Source organism: Arachis hypogaea, chromosome 9, assembly GCF_003086295.3.
Source record: "Arachis hypogaea cultivar Tifrunner chromosome 9, arahy.Tifrunner.gnm2.J5K5, whole genome shotgun sequence".
NCBI lineage: Eukaryota > Viridiplantae > Streptophyta > Magnoliopsida > Fabales > Fabaceae > Arachis > Arachis hypogaea.
The window spans coordinates 117,233,775-117,252,806 of record NC_092044.1 but is presented as its reverse complement, the minus strand read 5'-3'; the positions used below and the strand labels follow the sequence as shown (position 1 = coordinate 117,252,806).

The following is a 19,032-nucleotide window of genomic DNA, read 5'->3' as shown; positions in this document are numbered from 1 at the left end:
ATAGATAGCGAAGCATGTAGTATGTAACAGATTTTTGTGGACATACATGGAAAAGTCTTAGATTTTTAGGTTAACTATCCCTATTTAACCCATCCAAGAGCCAACAAACTAACAAGCAATTAGTATTATGATAAATACCCAATAAAACAAGTGATTTTTTTTAAGAGATTCTAATTAGGCACTTATTCTAATGAAAATATTAAAAATATCTTTTTGTGAATATATTTGTCTAACTATATTTTAAAAGTGATTTATAAGAAAAGAATAACGATTTAAAGAAAATAATTATGCTTTTAAATAAAGATAATACTTTTATAACATGCTAAAATGACAAAATCAAAGCTAATAATCTACCATCCAATAGTAAAAAAAAACATTTTTATATGAAAATAATTATAGAATATTTATTAGAATATTCACCTTCTATTTGTTGTCCTTACTGTTTTATTTATTCTTTTACAAAATTCTAAAAATAAAAACGTAAATTAAATGCAATTTTGTTTTCATGGTACCAAACCCACCTTAGTGTTTGTAGTCTGAAATGATAGATACCTAATGAAAAAAAAGTGGTTTCTTTTATTTTGTTTTTGGTTAAGCCCAAAGGATTGAAAGCCCAAGATATACGAAACGCTGTCGTAGTACGCAGACATTGAGGGGCAAACTTGTCATTCAAATCATAGTTCACCCTGTACAGTGAACAAAACCCTGAGCGCAGCACACTATATAAGATCGCATTTCACTCCCAAACCCTAGAATTTCTGCATCTTCAATCGCCCAAGAGTTTCAGCTTCGGCGCCATCAATCCTTCACTCTCTCCCAACTCACTCTCCATCCAAAATGGTGCGTTCTCTCTCTCTCTCTCTCTCTCTCTCTCTCTTTTTGATTGTGGTGATTGTTCCGCTGATTTGAAATAAAGATGCAATTTTTATTTAGCTGCTGTAGTTTCGTAACTGTTACTTGTCTCTTCATATTCGAATCCCTTTTTGTTGGTTTCCGACATTTTGGTTTGGCTCGGGTATTGTAGTCTCTGGTGGCGAACGAGGATTTCCAACACATTCTTCGTGTTCTTAACACAAACGTAGATGGGAAGCAGAAAATTATGTTTGCTATGACCTCCATCAAAGGTATCGGAAGGCGATTTGCTAACATCTGTTGTAAGAAGGCCGATATCGACATGAACAAGAGGTACCTTACCTTCCTCCTTTTATGTTGGATTAAAAAATAATTTATGGTTTATAAATAACAACTCAACAGTTCTTGTATATGCATATGATATCATAAGATAAGTTGTGGCATTTGTTATCTTACTAGTGATTGAAATTATAGATTATATACATTAGGATATAAAGCCAAATTATCTGATAGGGTATGGTTTTTGTTGCTTGTGATGATGGTTTGGGCAGAGCTGGTGAACTGAGTGCTGCTGAGCTTGATAATCTGATGACTGTGGTTGCCAACCCAAGGCAATTCAAGATCCCAGATTGGTTCCTCAACAGGAAGAAGGACTACAAGGATGGCAAGTACTCCCAGGTTGTGTCCAACGCTCTCGACATGAAGCTCAGGGATGACTTGGAGAGACTCAAGAAAATCAGGTCTCACTCATAACTCTAAATGAATTTTTATTTAGAATTGTTGAATTGTTCTGTCCTGTTAGTTCCAACTAAGTTGGAATGAATTTGCTCGCTGTCTGTGTCTCTTTTCACATATATAGTTAGTTGTACAAGACATGGGTGACATACTTGTCTTGAATCTTTTATGAAGTTCATCTCTTTAAATTAAATTAGGTCACTCGCTTTTGTTGATTGTATATTTTGGTTTAGCTATCAATCATGATGTGATCTATAAAATTGATAGTTTTTGTTACAATTACAACAGTGCAGTTTATATTTCAAGTTAGGGTAATGCTAAGGTGAAGAGTGAAGACTGCTTTTTTTCAGAATAGGAAAAATTTACCAATAAAAATTTATCATGTGCAATGCCCATGTTCATTCTAAATTTAGAAAAAATCTTCACTTTTCACCAAAGAAATTACCATCAAGTTAATATGTTCTAATATTTCATTATATAATGTGTGTTATTTTTTCGCCTTCCATTTCTTTTATCACGTTATATGCAGTAAAATCAATCACTGATGAATTTATGCTTTATGCATTGGTTAGTTTTAAAGTTCTAACAGCTTTATCGACACACATTGACACTGCTTTGCAGAAATCACCGTGGTTTGAGGCACTACTGGGGTCTCCGAGTTCGTGGCCAACACACCAAGACCACTGGCCGTAGGGGAAAGACTGTTGGTGTCTCGAAGAAGCGTTAAACTGTTATATTTTGGGTTTTGGAAATTAGATATTGTTGAAGAGGCAGACATATGTTTTACACACCGATGCCCTTTTTTGGTTATATGCTCTCTCTTGACAATTTCAATTTTGTTGGTTATTTGTTTTAAGCTTCCATTTAGTTGAATTATGATGATATTTTAAGATTTATCAGACTTCCAATCCAATAGTATTAAGTTGCGTTTTAACAAGAAGTTGGCCTAACAAAATCCTTTCAAATGATTAACGCTTAGTAAAAGCAGTGAAGCCAAAATTACGATGGGGTACATTTTACCTGAGCAAATGAGTTCTTTACTTTTTTTATTGTTATTATGCTTGGTTTTTCTTATACGAGTGTTATGTATTATATTGCATTCGCAATTGAAAATGAAGAGAATTAACCGAAGAAGGATTATTTGGATTTTGCCTCGGGAGGGAAATATGAAGACAGAAAGACAAAAAAATTTGAGACCGACATATAAAAGAAATTGTCTCAAATATAAGTTACAAAAAAGACCTCTGTTATTTTCACCTTGTAACTTTTTCTTAACCACGATTCTTCGTTCAAATCATAAATTCAAATCAAAATCTACTGGAATTGTTCATCTTCATCCTGATTCTGTGTTTTTTGTCCTTGTCTTTTTCACTCGGCCATGGTTGGAAATTATTGCTAGGTAGGGAAGGCAATGGTTTCAGCTTTGGCAAGCATCTAGTTTTCGATACAGCAGCACCATTAAGGTTTTGGTGGTGCGTCGGAGCTTGAATCTGGGGGCTCTGAACTTCCCACTGTGCCCTAGTGTCTGCGTTGGGTGGGTGCCATTGGAGGTGACAGCATTGCAGGGAAAACAAACAGAGATTGTCTTGTTTTTTGTCTTGTCGTCGTCCTCGTTATCGTTGGCATGACTTCAAAAATATTACCTGACTTAAAAAATGATCTTAGTCCTAAGTGAACAAGATTTTTGGCTAAATTTTAATTTTCTCTGTCTCTACGTCCAAACCCGATTTCGCCCCCAAATTTCTGTTTCTATCTCTGTATTTGTCTCATGACAACAGAACCTAAAGTGTTGGCCTGTTGGGCAAATGACGAGGGTGCTAGAATTACAAAGTTTAGAATCTATTTAATCTATTGACAGCATGTCAGCATTGGATAGAAATGGAAGAACCAAACATACACTTCAACTCTCTCTAAACTGAGGCTTCAAAAGGAATTTATTAGCTAAACGGAATAATAAATATTTTGTTTCATCATGGCAGGGAACCTGCACCTACAAGGAAATATCCACCGAGACCAAAACTAAGAAATTTCAAAGAATTACAAAAATCGGGCTGAAATAATTTAGAACCCCTAGGGGTTCTGATTTCAAATAAAAAAAATTCTTTCCAAGGACCTATCTATCTATATTTCTCTTTCTTTCTTTTTCTTTCTTTCTTGGTGAGCTCAGGTTTCACCAACAAATCACAATCATAGTATCATCGTGGTTCTGTTTTGTTGGTGGGGAGAGCGTGGCTCCATCGCTCCTTTCCACCGGGCTTGGATGAGGCATTCCCGTACCATATCATTCCGAACACGGCAATCCCCATTCCTAGAATCACATGGAGATTGAGATCATCCCTACCAAAGAATAAGAATCCCATCACTAGAACAAGTATTGTCTTCATGTGTCCTAGTACTTGGAACGACACAGCAGTGAATCTCCCAATGCAGATGAATTGGCTGAGGTTTGTGCCAACTGCTATGGTGCATGACAGAACTATGAACATCTGCCAAAATCAACATCAGAATTGAGATGCTCAGTTAGGATCAATTTCTTATTCATCCAAAAATGACAGCAGATTATGACAAGAAACTAACAGAGTTGGCTCCATTGATTCAATTTAAATAACAGATTATGGGAAGAAAGAAAGGATTTAATTTATATACACAGAAATTCAATCATTAGCAGTTGAGTTATATACATACACTTGATGGAGAAATCAATGACTTAACAGATCAAGTCATTCATCATAATATGCTCCTATCTACATATCCATAGATTGAGATTAACTTTTTGTGATGCAGTACTTACCAAGGAGCCAAAGTTGAAAGCATACTTGTCAATTCTGTTGTTTGTCAACCAATAATCTAGGAAAGGGCCTATCAATAGTAGTGTTCCAGCCTGAGCAGGTGCTGTGTGTCCTAAAAGGTTGAAAGAACTTAGCGAATACTTCCGTTGAAGATAATGAACGTACTGCACATAAAGGATTTGAGAAACACCCACATCAGTAACATTTTAATAAATACCATAATTTCTAAAAGCATAATTTATAAGACTACATTAGTTCGCTTCATAGTGTGTAGTGCGTAGGTATTCGTAATGAATATATTATGATTGAATCATGCCATTTCAGTTTGAACAGATGTAATGCATCACATGAAGAGGAATGTCACACTTACATATTGTTGCAGAGCAGTGCTCCATACTGCTATAGAGGCAGCAATGAATCCTCTTGAATTAACGCTCACATCAGTTACAGTGCAAACAGAGACACCAATAAGGACAACAAGTATGCTCAGTTTCGTGTCTCTTGAATACCGAATCTTGTCGAAAACAATTTCAAATAGGCAGGATACAGGGATCATGCTCAACTTAGCAATCTGCCAATGGTGAAATGGTAAAATTAAATTACAAACTCTATTTATTGATAGACCAATAGCTAAATAACATCCCAACTCACTTGGTAGAATCCCACTGAGTTCAACATTAGGCTCACATTCATTCCAACAATAGAGAAGTTAGCAAAGAACACAAATTTTAGAAGTTCAAACAATGGCAAGTGAGACGGCTGGACATATCCTAGCATCTTTAGTGCGGCTGTCATCAAAGTTGTCGTGGCGAAATGAAGACCTGTTAATGTTGTAGCTGCGAGAAGTATAGCCAAATGTTATTAAGAGAATCCAAGAAACTAAGACTAAATCCTTATATGGTATATCAAACAGAGTTCACCTTCCATGCATTGTTCAAATTATCAGTGCATAGAAATTAAACTTTTTCAAAGGGGAAAGACAACACAAAGAGCAATAACAGAAATGTCAGGTAGAAATTGGAAAAGGGATTTTACCAAAACTGAAGCCATAAGTGACCATCAAAGCTTTGTTAACAATTATAACACCAACAGAGGTGACAACATTGAACACCCATGCAGCTGCATCCACTGCAGCCTTCTTTTCAGCCTTGGTAGCTGTAGCCATGTTCTTTTCGAGTTTTCGCAATTTAACACCAATATTTTCTAATTAGCCTCCATAGTGTTCCATACACAGTGAAATTATGTGCAGGATTCAATCCATTTGAACAAAGAAATAAGCCTGGAAAAATGGAAGATCACGAAATCTTAACATTTGAGGGTGCAAAAGATAAACACTATGATTAAAACAATCAATAGCTTTCGAAACAAAACCAATACAATTCTACGCCAAAAGAATTCCAATTCCAATTGCAGCTTGGAATTTCTGGGCGATTGCTATGTTATACCAAAAAAATAAAAATAAAAAAAATAAAAAAATCTTGATTTAACAATCGTATTGTCCTAATTCATTACGAACAAACAGATCCAAATCGGTTCCCAGATCCAGAAGCGTATCGGTGAAAATCAATTAATAAGGAATGAGAAAGTGATAAGATTGAATTCAGTTTTTGTGGATTAAGAAGAAGCAAACCGTGAATGGCATTGGAGCATTGAGATATAGGAACACGATATTGCTAAGCACCGAAGAAGAGAAGAATCTGCATGGTGAAGCAATGAAGCATGGCGTGAATGGAATGTTATCTTAAGATTAAGAAAGAAGAAGCCAAAGTTCATATGTTTATTCTCTCTACTAATTACTAAGATTTATTATCATTATTATTAAAAATATCATCACTACATTATACAGTTTTCGTTCATCAAATTCATCTGCTACCATAAAAGAAAATTTTGCGATAATTTTATTCGGAAGAAAAAATAAATATAAGTGTGGAGTGTTTATAAGAAACTAAAGACATATTAATTGAAGTAACATCTGTATTTTTATTATGAGTGTTAAAATCGAGGTTACTGATCAAATTAGTTGCTAAAGATTTGATTATTTTTAAATTAATTATTTAAAAATTATAAATTAATTATTTTTATTATTTTGTCGTTTAATTTAAGAGTTTTTGTTAATAATTAATGATATAAAATATTAATTCACAACATATATGATATCTAATATATCTGATCAGATACTAAATAAATATATTTATAAGGTATATTTTTTTAATTATATAAACTATAATTTTAATATAATTTAATATCACTAAATTAATAAATTTTTATAAATATATTTATTTAGTATCTAATTAAATATGTTAGCTGACATATATAATGCGAATTATTAAAAAAAAATCCGTTTTGGTGTTTATAAGTATATGGATTAAATATTACCATCAACAAATTTTTATTTAATTACAAAAAATAAAAATCTCACTTAACAACTTCTTCTGATTTTAATTTTTGTTTAAAAAAAATTAAAAACTCACTAACTTATTTCTGATTTAAATTAAAAAAATCACTGAACAATTTTTTATTTTTCTTTTAAAAAAATCTCATTCAATTATTTTTTATAATTTTATTCTTATATTTTGATAAAATTCTAAAAAATTCAATATTTTCTAATTTTACAAAAAATTTCCATATATAAAAAATAGCCTAAAATTACAAACTAGTTCATAAATTTCTTTTTATTGCCATTTTAATTTTTTTAAGAATATTTAATTTTTTTAGAATAGGTTTACTTTCTATAGACTTAAAAAAAAAGAAAGGCATTAAAACTCTTTATATGTATTTTTTAGTGATTAATAGTCAAATTAATTCTTGAAATATGAAACATTTTGTAAATTTGTTTTTTAAAGATTTTATCAATTAAAGTGACCTTTTAAAAATTACAGATTAATCATATTTGTTATTCAGTTACTTAATTAATAATTTTTGTCAATAATTAATGATGTAAAATATTAATTGATAGCATATATGACACCTAATATATCCAATTAAAAGTTGATCAAATATGTTTTGAAAATCTATCAATTTAGTCGATAGATCATATTAGGAATAGAATTTATGTAATTAGAAGAAAAAACTAAATTAATATATTTTCATAAACATATTTAGTCAATATATAATTAGATATGTCAGGTATCATGTATGTTATTAATCAACGTTTTACAATATTATTCATTCATAAAAATTATTAATAGAGTGACTAAAGAACAAATATAATTAATTTTTAATCTTTAATGAACCGATTTAATTAAAAAAATATTTGAGCACCAATTTAAAAAATACTTTATCTTTTAAGAACTAATTTAGCTATTAATAAATCTGCTACACATCCAAATAATATTGCCATCCAAGTCTAACCAACTAAAGAGCTTGATTACACGCGCGGCGCGCCACATCATTCTTATACCCAAGTCATTTATGTTCATGCGCGGGGTTTTACATTATGGTGTCATTGTCGTTTTTTTCTTCTTCACATTCCTCCTCCTGCTCCTCATACTTCTCCTTCTTCTTCTCCTTTTTCTTCTTCAGGTGTTTTCTCCTCATCGTCATTCTTTTGTTGTTGTTCTTATTGCATAAGAAGGTGAAGAGAAAGAGTTTTGAATTGTGCAAGACAATTAGTCCAAATGCACCTTAATTCACTTAGAAATGAACCAAAATTATATAATGATTACGACACAATTAACTCAGAAATAAACTAAAATTACATGATAGATTGCAACACAATTAATTGAGAAATGAACCGAAATATCATAATAATTGTGATACATAAATTCAATTCAAAAACAAACACACAACACAAGACACAAGACTGAATCATGAAAAAAATGTGCATGGCAAAAATTCAACAACGATAATAACAATAACGACAATAACAATAACGACGAAGATAACGATGAAAATGAAGAAAAAAATATTTGTCGTTTACGTTAAAATAAGAAGTTATTTATATTTAAAAGTTAATTATATATAAATAATACGTAAATATAAAGAAAATTAAAATAAATTGATTGAATTTGATTAGTGAAATCTCTTGGATGTAGATTATTATTATTAACGAATTTTGTTTCCCGTCTTTTTGTTTTGGTGACTTGTTTCCCGTCTTTTTCCTTTTAGTTTGGGGAAGGAAAAAAAATCTAGTGTAGTAAGCTTTTTTTCAATTTTTATTTCTATAATAAAAAACAAAACTAAAAAAAAAAAAGAAAAAGAAAATCACGTGCATAGCATGCGGTGAATAGTTGCTCTGGCATGTGTCTCTTTCTCTTCTTTGTTAGCAGTCCCTATAAAAGCACAAAAGCACCTGCCTTCTCAGCCCTCTCTTCTTTCTCTCTTCCTTCTCCTTCTTTCTCCCCCACTTGTGTTTCAGAAACACAGAAAACCAGAATCTCCATATAGCCGAAAAATCTCGGCTAGGTCACCGTCCAAATCACAAAAAGGAAGGGTTTTTAACCTCAGATGGCGAAGAAGAGAAAGTCGATAGCCACCAGCCTCGACGAGGTGGATCGAACCATGTATACATCGTTTTGCAGTGCCGCTAATTCATTATCGCAGCTCTATACTCACGCCATGAACCAACAGAAGCTTTCTTTCCAAGCCGGTGAACGGCACGGTCTTGTAATTATTCTCCTCTCACTTTTTCTTGTTTTGTTGCTTCAAAGATCTTAGATTTTTAGCTTTTGGAATTTTGGGTCTTTGATGTTTTTGCCCTTGGGTTTTATTAGGGCTGTTCTCCGTGTTTTTTTCTTTTTTGGGGAAGTTAGAAATAATAAAATTATTTTTTTATGGTTTTAATTTGAATCTTAATTTTAAATTGTGCCTAGGCTGAAAAATCCCTTGGATTGTTATGGTTGAATGGCATGAAAAGTGGACTTGTAGTGTATCATGTTCGGATGCTCTTCTGTTTTTGCGTGTTTCTCTGAATCATATTTAGGGTTTTAAATTGTTAAAACCAAGGGAAACCTTTTTAATTGTTGGAAGTAAAGAATGCTAACAATTCTTAGCCTCTTCACTATTGAATATGTGGCCAAATTTGGCTAATAGCTCTTAAGGTGAATGAACAAGTCCTTCTAGTAATATTTGATTAAAGGATTCAGCTCATATTCAGGTATAATAATCACTATGTGCCTGTGCTCATGAGTTCCAATTTAGCAGATGCTGATATTCAATTGCTGATGATTGTTTTGGAAAATAAAATCATTAAGATTCTTTTGCTGAATTCTATTTCTGTTAATTTCTTTGCTGGTTTGTTTGTTGTGTTTTAATGTAGTGGATTTAACCTAATAACTTTATCTTGATTCGCTGAACCATGTTAGATTGAGTATATAATCAGATATCAGGTGATATCAAATTAGTAAACCGTTGATTGATTTCTTGTGTTTTTGTAGGCTGAAACTTGAAAGTACTGTTGCCTAGGTTTGTTTACATTGTTGTAAAATGATGTTTTCTCAAATGAAATTGAGATGGTTGAGATTAGAAGTTTGAAGTTTTTGCAAAATTTTTGCTTGCCTTTATTAGTGTCCAAAAATATATTCTGTTTCCACTTTCCAGAAATTTTGCTAACATTCAGCTGGTTTTCATACATGTTTGCTTTTCTAAATATTATTATGGACTTTGGTGATTGCTTTTTGGAGCCTGGTTTCAATTCAAGAACTTGGGATAGCTTGTGATGGAAAATATTACCCCTTATTCTTGTCCCCATTTTCTCCTCCTTTGATTATTAAAGTTTTAAACATTTTCAGCTATGGTTCTAGTATGAGAAACATTGAACAATTTTGAAAGTTTTCTTGGTTCTTATTTCATTTTCTTGGATCCCTTTATGATTTTAGGAAAAACTCTGTCAGTGGATCTGGAGACAACAAGAGGGAGGATCAAGGGTTGCAACAGTTGATATACTTAACTACATTCAGGTAGTATCATGTATAAATTTTCATAAATCCTTCTGCTGATTGAGAGTGGCTTAGTGGGGGAAATGTGTATTTCTCTAGCAAACAACACCAACACACACATGGGGTAAAAGGGGATGAGAGAGATATATGGACTATAGAAGTGGAAGTTAGTGAAAAGAAAGTGCGTGGTCTACGGAAGTTGACCTGATCATGAGCTGGGTTTTCTCTTGGGATTGTTGAATTTTTGAAGGGCCTAAGCTAAGCAGCACAGAATTTTGTGTAGAATTTGGCCCAAATCCCACCCATGGTCAGGGATGAGTACTTTTACTGCCCATGGAGAAAGAGGTACAAGATAGTTTTGAAATGCTATACCAGTCTTGCTGTCTTCATTCCTCAACTATCAGTTGAAGTTTTTCATGGTTTTAAGAAACATTCAGTGGAGAAACGATGCTTGCTTATTTATCAGTTGTCTGTTGTATCTATAAGTAGGCTAATTCACTTCTTGTTGCTTTTCATTCTGTTTTTCTGCAATCCTGTCTATCTTTCTTTTTTTATTTTCTTAAATTAAGAGATGGTTTGTATGGAGATGTTCTTTTTAGTTTTAGTTTCTGTGAAATGGTGTATTTGAAGTTGTATATTTTACTTGTGGGCTTCAAGACAGTACAAAATTGCCCTAAAGCTGCTTCTTGCTAGAGGTAGAAAAAATAATTGTAGATCTTATGCCACTTTGAAGATTTGCTGGATCAACCATTTAAAATCTTACAGTGAATATGATTATGAAACTTGAGAACTTGATGATCTTGTGGCAATCGAAAAGGGTAGTTACACAGGATAGAAAATATTTTTGAGACTGATAACTTACCCTGAAAATTAAATCGATTATGGTTGTTGTGTGTGTTTGTGGCTATTTAGATATGTAGATGTTTTGGGGAAAGTGTGATACTCAATGTTTGGCTGCTCTTGGATGCCTTTAGGCTTTGAGATTATTGGATTTGTTATTCTTGGTTGTAAAGTGCATATGTGAAAGTTTATTCCACTGCTTGCAGAATGAGCTTGATTACTGTGGAGAGGAGCCATCTGTGTCGCCCAGAGCACCACCACAAAACCAACAATGTCAACCAGTAATGCATGTGACTAATTCCGGCTTTCCATTAACTTCAGGATCTTCTGTCCAAACAATGATGGGGCAGGGACTCCGGTCTGAACAATGTGATAATCAACCAAAGAATTCTATGTTTTCAAATGCTTTGTCAAGTCCTATCCGTCCAAGTCTTCAGCACTATCAAGTTGGCGAGGGTGGGAATTACCCTAGTGGCCTCTCCTTGGTGAATGGAAATAGGAACAATGAACCAAGCTTTGTTCACCAACAAAGCAGGGATTCTAGTGCATTCAATCCCAACGATTCTGCCATGGACATGCACGCAGACTAGTCGTGTCTGTTGGTCTATCAACTGCATATCCGTGTTTGGCCATCCTTATGCATTACCTGCAATAGATGTGAACATCCGTTGGAAGTCAGTATCTGGTGTTTGCTCGTCACATCCAACAAGAAACGGTGGTAGGTCGAGTCAGTTCTATTAACCTATTGATATGCTTATGTTATCCAAGTGATCAGTATTAGTTTGGATCTTAATTTTCTGTGTAAAGCTTTTTTATTTTTTTATTTTTATTTTTTGGTTGAAATAATTTAAAAGCATTTTATTTTAATTTTTACCATGGTTGCCCCATGTATCTCCTCTGTTCTCAATGTTGTTCTTCTATCTGAAGTTTCCTATGTAAATCTGTCCTTTTCTCAGATCCCCTATATGGTAATTTACAGCTTCGGGCATCTTTAGTTGATCCCTTCCTTTTTCTTTTCATTGCTATGCTGTTATTCCCTAGTGTGTGAATATGTGATTCCACAGATCTTTTCTTGTTGGGTTATCAAGAGAAGGAATAAAAACACCCCATTTAGGCTGTAATTTATTTCTTCATGGGTGAATTGAAACTAAGTTCCTAGATGGTTGTGATGGTGATGTTGATGAAAAATAGTTTAGGAACTTGGTATTTATGCTTTGCCACCAGGTCAAAGCTTGATATTTCCAAAATATTGCAAAGAAACAATTGAAAAGGGAAAGAAAAGAGCTACACTTGGAACCACAAAGTTAAAGTTTGAGTATGCAAAAGAAGGAGCAAGGAAAATAGGAAAGAAAGGTATTACTATAACTATCTGGAATTGCTTGTGCTGTTGTGCTTATGTGATGGCAGAGAGAGTTTATGTTTTCGTGCAATGGCACACTTTCTTTAAGTGTAGAATTGCTCCATGGAATATTCTCCTAACTTGGTGTTTTCCCTGTTCTGATTACTTGCACTGCCTGCTATCTCTCTTTTTTTTTTTTGCTTGTCCTAATTCTCTTCGAGCAAAAACCTTTAAAAGAATTTGGTTATTTTTTGAAAAATGGTTAAAGGTTAAAAGTTATTTTTTGTTTAACTTGGTAATTACTAATTAGACGGTTGGTTAAAATAATTTATTTGAAGAATAATTCATTTTTTGAATTTCATTTTTCCCCTTGTATAAAATGATTAAAATCCGGTTTACAAGAATAAAACATTTTGTGTTAACATAAGAATGGGAGGAAAGAAAAAAAACATAAGAATGGGAGAAAGAGAAAGGCCATATCCTGAATGTTACGCGGGGAAAAAAAAAGCTGATGCCTAGAAATATTTTATGGTTAGATGCATTAAATTTTGACTTTAGGGCAATTTTTTTACATGAATAAATTTATTGTGAAATATGAGAATAATATTTGATATTTTGATATTTTATATTGTCATTGATGTTTTATAAAAATAAATTTTTAATTATAAAAAGTCAAAACATCATTAACATTTTGTAAAAGTTCATAATAGCATATAGTACATAATTTATTTTTTAAAAAATTCACTTCTAAGTTCTAACAATTGAATATTAAAAAAAATTCAAAAAATAGATAGATTTACATAATTGAGACCCAGAAAAGAAAAAGGATGTTAGGTCATTATTAATGTTTGTTCATTGCATAACTAATGGAATAAATAGATAAAAATACACATAAAAGAGTAAAATACATATAAAAATTAATAATTATCAAAGTACATTCTAAAGATTATTTTGGAAGAATGAAAATGTAAATTAAAAATTTGTAAATATTAAACTCTTATCAACAGTATAATATTTTTTTCTATTAAATTAATCTTTTAAATGTGTCTTTATATATTTAAGTAGAATTCTGCTAAGGAGACACCGAAGAATTTTGACAATGTGTACAATAGATTTTAAATTTGTCCAATATACGAAAAAAAATCAAACAATTATTTCAAAAATTTAATCATTCCAACTCTAATCTATCAATAGAATTTATTCAAATACCCTCTTCTCTTTCCTTCAACCGTCTGTTATTCCATCTTCATCAATTATCTCCCCTATCTGGCATTAAAAGTTCGTTCTCAAAAAACCTACGTAGTCATTAAAATAATCATCCAACTACCTAGTGAAATGATCATCCAGTATTTGTTAATTGTATATACTTAAATTGAATCAAACAAAATAACTATCCAATTAAAAATTAAAATAACCATTTACATACCTAGTGAATTGAACATCCAGTGATAATGTAAGACGAAAAAGTAACTAATTAGGATTAATGTCGAAGACAACAATCATGGCGATGCAGTCATCATATGAACTTTCAAGACTACGCTGCTGCAGCATCCGTTGCAAACCCTTCAGAGTGATAGCTGACGATGACGATGAAGCTTCCGTGTTTTCCTTCTCCCACACGAACATTTCAAAAGCTTTTCTGAGATCATCATCCTTGTTGATGGTCATGAACTTTATGAAATCCTGAAAGTCTAACAAATGGTCGCCATCGGAATTGAGATTGGCGGGGTGCAGGGTAGCATTGTCCGATGCTCTGGCGACGACGGCTGATGTTGTTGGCGAAGTTTTCACCGATGAGAAGGAAAGACTTGACGAAAAAGAAACCACATTACATGAGAGAGAAAGATCATTTTGTGGTGTTGTAATTGTTGCAAATTTTTATTTATTTTGAATTTTAAATTAAAAATTATCAAAAATTGATTAACTTAATTATCACTTGATGTTAATTTTAATTTAATTCTATTGTATCATTGTCACCATTAACTCCTCGTACTTTTTTATTTAAGTATCTTTAACGTGTAGTTTTGTCTAATTCTAATTTCTTTTATTTATACTTTTGTCAATTTACTCATGTCTAACGCATGCAACTGATGTGTGTGCCCACTAGAGTTCCGACATTGATATTATAGATTAAAATAATACATGAGGGGGGCACTCAAACATTGGTGCTAAAATGGTAAGATGATGTTATGGTAACCGGTAATATTGACTTTTTAGCATTTAGAGAGACTTAATACACTGCTTGACGGTGATAAGATAAAAGATTAGTGCTTTGATTTAAGATAAAAAGGGAGTTCTCTAATCTAAAAATGAGTAAGGAGCTAATAATCAATCATTATAACGAAAATGTTTAAGTTGTTATCATTATTTTCTTTAATTTTTTTTGAAGTTGTTAGGACATTTTATAAATTTTTTCTTATATTTTAGTAGAGTTAATACTTAAAATAATTTTCGAAATTTGATTACCAACTCAATTTGATCCTCTAATTTTTAATTGATCCAATTTATATCCTAAAATTTTAAGGCGTGACTCAGATTGGCCCTTTCGTCCAATTCCGTCACCGGAGTGATGACATGGCACCCAAACCTCACCACATGCCTCTCCTTCTTCTTCTTACCATCACCATCACCATTTCTCCTCTACCAACATCCTCCCTCCCCCAACAAACAACAACATTCACAACCCACTAACACCCACACATTTTCACCGCCATTTATGAAGGGTCTTTCTATTATTTGATCCTTCTCTTTCTCACCATCTTCCCTCTACCAACATCTTCCCTCCCCAACAAACAACATTAACAATCACTAACATTAACAAATTGAAGAGAAATAGAAAAAGAAAAAGATACACAACACCACACTTTAGATCCCTCTTAATAGAAACACAAAGATGGTGCAATGAGTGAGGGTGATTCTGAGGGTACTTCAAATTTGGAGCAATGGGTGGTGTGACCTGCGATTGATGGTAACATTTGGAATGCATTGTTCAACATGTATGTTAAGTGTGGTTACATGAAAATGGGGTTCAAGATTTTCAACATAATTGTGCATAAGGATGTTATTTCTTGGGGTGCCGTTATTTGCGGCATGACGATGAATGGTCATGGTAAGCAAGCATTGCAGCTCTTTTCACAAATGGTGGTTTATGATGTTGTCCATAACGATGTTAGGTTCATTGGTTTGCTGCTTGCAGTCATGAAGGAATGATAAGTGTAGGTGTTATGCTTTTCAAAGTTATGGCGGTGGAAATATGTGGGTGTTGGTAGATTGTGAATGCTGTTGTTTTTTGGCGGAGAGAGAGTGTTGGTAGAAGGGAGGTGGTGATGGCGATGGTAAGAAGAAGAAGGAGAGGCATGTGGTGAGGTTTGGGTGCCACGTCATCACTCTGATGATGGAGTTGGACGAAAGGACCAATTTGAGCCACGCCTTAAAATTTCAGGGTATAAATTGGATCAATTAAAAATTAGAGGGTCAAATTGAGTCGGTAGTCAAATTTCAGTGATCATTTTAAATATTAACTCATTTTAGTATGAGTATTTTATTTATTTATTTATTTATTTATTATTTATGAGGTTTAACGTTGTTTAAACGGTAACAATTAATGTTATATTAAAAGAATTATTTTCCACGTTCAAGTCTTTTACTCGTACAAGTCATACAAATTCAAATATTCTATGTCACATGAGACGTGCCTCCTAATTTATTAGATATGATTTTTCAATCAAAACGTGCATGTTTTTCTTCTTCTTACTACACGTTCTTTTTCTTCTTTGTTATCGTCGTCACCAACACCACATTCTCTTCCTCTTCCTCTATCTTTTTTTATTGAAATTTCTTCTCCTCTTTTCTTTTTCTCATTCTCTTTCTTATCTCGTTGTTGAAGATAATGAATAATTCAAGTTCAGATTATCAATTGAACCAAAACGAAATTGATTATTGTTTTGAATCCAATCAAGTAGCTGAGGTGTGGTTCGATTTTAGTTAATTTTTTCGTTAGCAGTTTATGATTCTGTAGGTGAATAATGTTTCATCGTTGATGGTTTGAATTGAATGTAATGTAAAATTTCTGCATTAAAGAAAATATTTTTTTGTATTTACAGTAAATTTGGGTATAACACGAAGATATTTGGGTGTATTTTTTAAGAATTTTCGGTATATGTATGCTGATAAATTCTATATAATTCAAAACTCTTCTTCTCCTTCCTCCTCATCTTCTGCTGCTTTTTCTTTTTCTTTTTCATCATCATCATCATCATTTTTTTCTTATTTATCTTTTTCTTTTTTGTTTTATCTTCTCAAATTTTTTTTATTTTACTCTTTTAACAAGAATAAAAACAAAAAAAATCAAACAAAGAAGAAAAAAAAACACAAAATGGTACAAAATTACTTGGAATATGATGAACTTATAACTAAAAGAAAGAAAGAAAGAAGGAAAAAAAGAAGAAAAAATGCAACATTAGAGGAAATATTTTTCTGTATTTGCAGCAAATTTAGGTGTAACATGAAGATATTTGGGTGTAACACGAAGATATTTGGGTGTATGTTTAAGAATTTTCGGTGTATGTGTGCTGATAAGTTCTACATAATTCAAAACTTTTCTTCCTCCTACTTCTCATCTTCTGCTGCTTCTTCTTCTTTCTTTCATCATCATCACCATCTTTTTCTTCTTTTTTTTCTTATTCATCTTTTTTTACCTTCTCAAATTTCTTCTTGTTTTACTCTCTCACCAACACCACCTCTTCCTCCTCCTCATCTTTTTTCTCCTTCTTTTTTATTGGAATTTCTTCTCCTTCTTGCTTTTCTTCTTTCTCTTCTATCATTAGTTATCTCGTTGTTGAAGATAATGAATAATTCAAGTTCAGATTGTCAATTGAACCAAAACGAAATTGATTATTTTGAATCCAATCAAGTGGCTGAGGTGTGGTTCGATTTTAGTTAATGTTTTCGTTAGTAGTTTATGATTCTGTGATTGAATAATGTTGTTTTTATTTGTGAAAATTGTTGTTCATCGTTGATGGTTTGAATTGAATGTAATGTAAAAGTTTTGCATTAAAGAAAACATTTCTCTGTATTTAGGTATAACACGAAGATATTTCGGTATATTCTTTAAGAATTTTTGGTGTATGTGTGCTGATAAGTTTTGCATAATTTAAAACTCTTCTTTTCCATCCTCCTCATCTTCTACTGCTTCTTCTTCTTCTTTTTCATTATCATCTTTCTTTTTCTTATTCATATTTTTTTTCTTGTTTTATTTTCTCAAGTTTCTTCTTGTTTTACTCTTTTAACAAAAATAAAAACAAAAAATTAAACAAAGAAGAAGAAGAAGAAAGACATAATGGTATAAAATTACTTTAAATAAAGATGATGAACTTACATTCGTTCAACTAAAAGAAAAAAAAATAAGAAAAAAAAAGAAGAACAAAAAAATGCAGCATTAGAGGAACACATTTTTTTGTATTTGCAGTAAATTTGAGTGTACCACGAAGATATTTGAGTGTTTGTTTAAGAATTTTCGGTGTATATGTGCTGATAAGTTCTGCATAATCTAAAATTTTTCCTCTTCCTCCTCTATATCTTCTGCTGCTTTTTCTTCATCTTCTTATTTTATATTTTCATAATTCTTTTTGGGAGGAAAAAATCAAACAAAGAAAAAAAAAATATATAATATTGTAAAATTAATAGAAAGAAAAGGAGGAAAAATGCAGCAGCAACAAAGTAATAAAAAACAACGATGAAGATAAAACACGCGAAAAAAAAGAGGAAAAACTCAAAGAAAAAGGAGAAAAAGAAGGAAGAGGAGGAGGAGGAACGCGAAGTGCGCTATAAAAACTGTTGAATAACGCGTATAATCGCATATTAACACGCTCGAATGGGTGAGCGTCCTTTTTGTTGGGTTTGATTCAACTTATATGATTTATAAACTAAATGACTTGTAAAAAAAATTATTTCAGCAATTACCAAGTAAAAAAAAATTAAGACAGGTACCTTAGCTTATTATACCTTTTTGACCACTCAATCATTTATGCACCAGGTTTAGCTTCAATTATGCTCCCACACTATCATTAGAGACTAATGCAATTTATATATGCTATCTAATCTGTGGTTTTACGTAGATCATAATAATTAATGTTCATATTTACTATCTCAAAAGAAGAACATCTTTTATCCACAAAATAACAACTAATTAAATATTAAAAAAAATCACCTTCAACATAAGCATAAATAGAAACACATTGCCTTAGTCAGTGTATATAATATGGTCAATTATAACATACAGATGTAAATTCATGAAGAGAATACAAATTTTATTTTAAACTATACAAATTATTTAATAATATTAGTGTTATTGTTGATATACACATGTAGTTATTTTTAACCACAAAAATTTAATCTGTACAAAACAAATCTTTACAGTAATGTTTCCCTATCCCTAATCCTTATTAGCAACATAGAAAATTAGAAATGTCAAATTTACAAAGAGAGAGTGTGTGTAAAATGTGAAATTTCTTTATCTAGTCCAACACATTGATTAGTCGTTAGATTTGTATTTAGTAAACAGATATCGACTTATCCGAACAATTTTGGAGATATTTTCTTG

At 32.0% G+C, this 19,032-nt stretch overlaps 3 protein-coding genes across 3 annotated transcripts; 2 read left to right on the top strand and 1 right to left on the bottom strand.

Moving 5' to 3' along the window:
- Positions 1 to 114: 114 nt before the first annotated feature.
- Positions 115 to 2,524, top strand: LOC112712474 (small ribosomal subunit protein uS13z/uS13y/uS13x). The gene is made up of 4 exons (XM_025765368.3): positions 115 to 840; positions 1,025 to 1,185; positions 1,404 to 1,592; positions 2,209 to 2,524. Exons 1-4 carry the CDS (start codon positions 838 to 840, stop codon positions 2,312 to 2,314), a joined length of 459 nt encoding a protein of 152 aa, XP_025621153.1. The 5' UTR covers positions 115 to 837; the 3' UTR covers positions 2,315 to 2,524.
- Positions 2,525 to 3,503: 979 nt separating this feature from the next.
- On the bottom strand, positions 3,504 to 6,329 carry LOC112712473 (UDP-rhamnose/UDP-galactose transporter 5). Its single transcript, XM_025765367.3, has 6 exons — positions 6,007 to 6,329; positions 5,412 to 5,655; positions 5,028 to 5,212; positions 4,747 to 4,947; positions 4,379 to 4,540; positions 3,504 to 4,073 (listed from the first exon to the last, which is right to left on the bottom strand). The coding sequence occupies exons 2-6, from the start codon at positions 5,539 to 5,541 to the stop codon at positions 3,783 to 3,785; spliced, it is 969 nt and encodes a 322-aa protein (XP_025621152.1). The 5' UTR covers positions 5,542 to 5,655; positions 6,007 to 6,329; the 3' UTR covers positions 3,504 to 3,782.
- Positions 6,330 to 8,508: 2,179 nt separating this feature from the next.
- On the top strand, positions 8,509 to 12,091 carry LOC112712471 (uncharacterized). The gene is made up of 3 exons (XM_025765366.3): positions 8,509 to 8,981; positions 10,193 to 10,273; positions 11,299 to 12,091. Exons 1-3 carry the CDS (start codon positions 8,823 to 8,825, stop codon positions 11,680 to 11,682), a joined length of 624 nt encoding a protein of 207 aa, XP_025621151.1. The 5' UTR covers positions 8,509 to 8,822; the 3' UTR covers positions 11,683 to 12,091.
- Positions 12,092 to 19,032: the final 6,941 nt, after the last annotated feature.

Coding starts and splice junctions, on each gene's coding strand:
- LOC112712473 (XM_025765367.3), bottom strand. CDS start 5,541: ATGGCTACAGCTACCAAGGCTGAAAAGAAGGCTGCAGTGGATGCAGCT. Junction 5,213..5,411: donor CACTTATGGCTTCAGTTTTG/GTAAAATCCCTT, acceptor TACTTCTCGCAG/CTACAACATTAACAGGTCTT. Junction 4,948..5,027: donor ACTCAGTGGGATTCTACCAA/GTGAGTTGGGAT, acceptor CACCATTGGCAG/ATTGCTAAGTTGAGCATGAT.
- LOC112712471 (XM_025765366.3), top strand. CDS start 8,823: ATGGCGAAGAAGAGAAAGTCGATAGCCACCAGCCTCGACGAGGTGGAT. Junction 8,982..10,192: donor CCGGTGAACGGCACGGTCTT/GTAATTATTCTC, acceptor TTATGATTTTAG/GAAAAACTCTGTCAGTGGAT. Junction 10,274..11,298: donor ATATACTTAACTACATTCAG/GTAGTATCATGT, acceptor CACTGCTTGCAG/AATGAGCTTGATTACTGTGG.
- LOC112712474 (XM_025765368.3), top strand. Junction 1,186..1,403: donor GATATCGACATGAACAAGAG/GTACCTTACCTT, acceptor TGGTTTGGGCAG/AGCTGGTGAACTGAGTGCTG. Junction 1,593..2,208: donor GAGAGACTCAAGAAAATCAG/GTCTCACTCATA, acceptor ACTGCTTTGCAG/AAATCACCGTGGTTTGAGGC.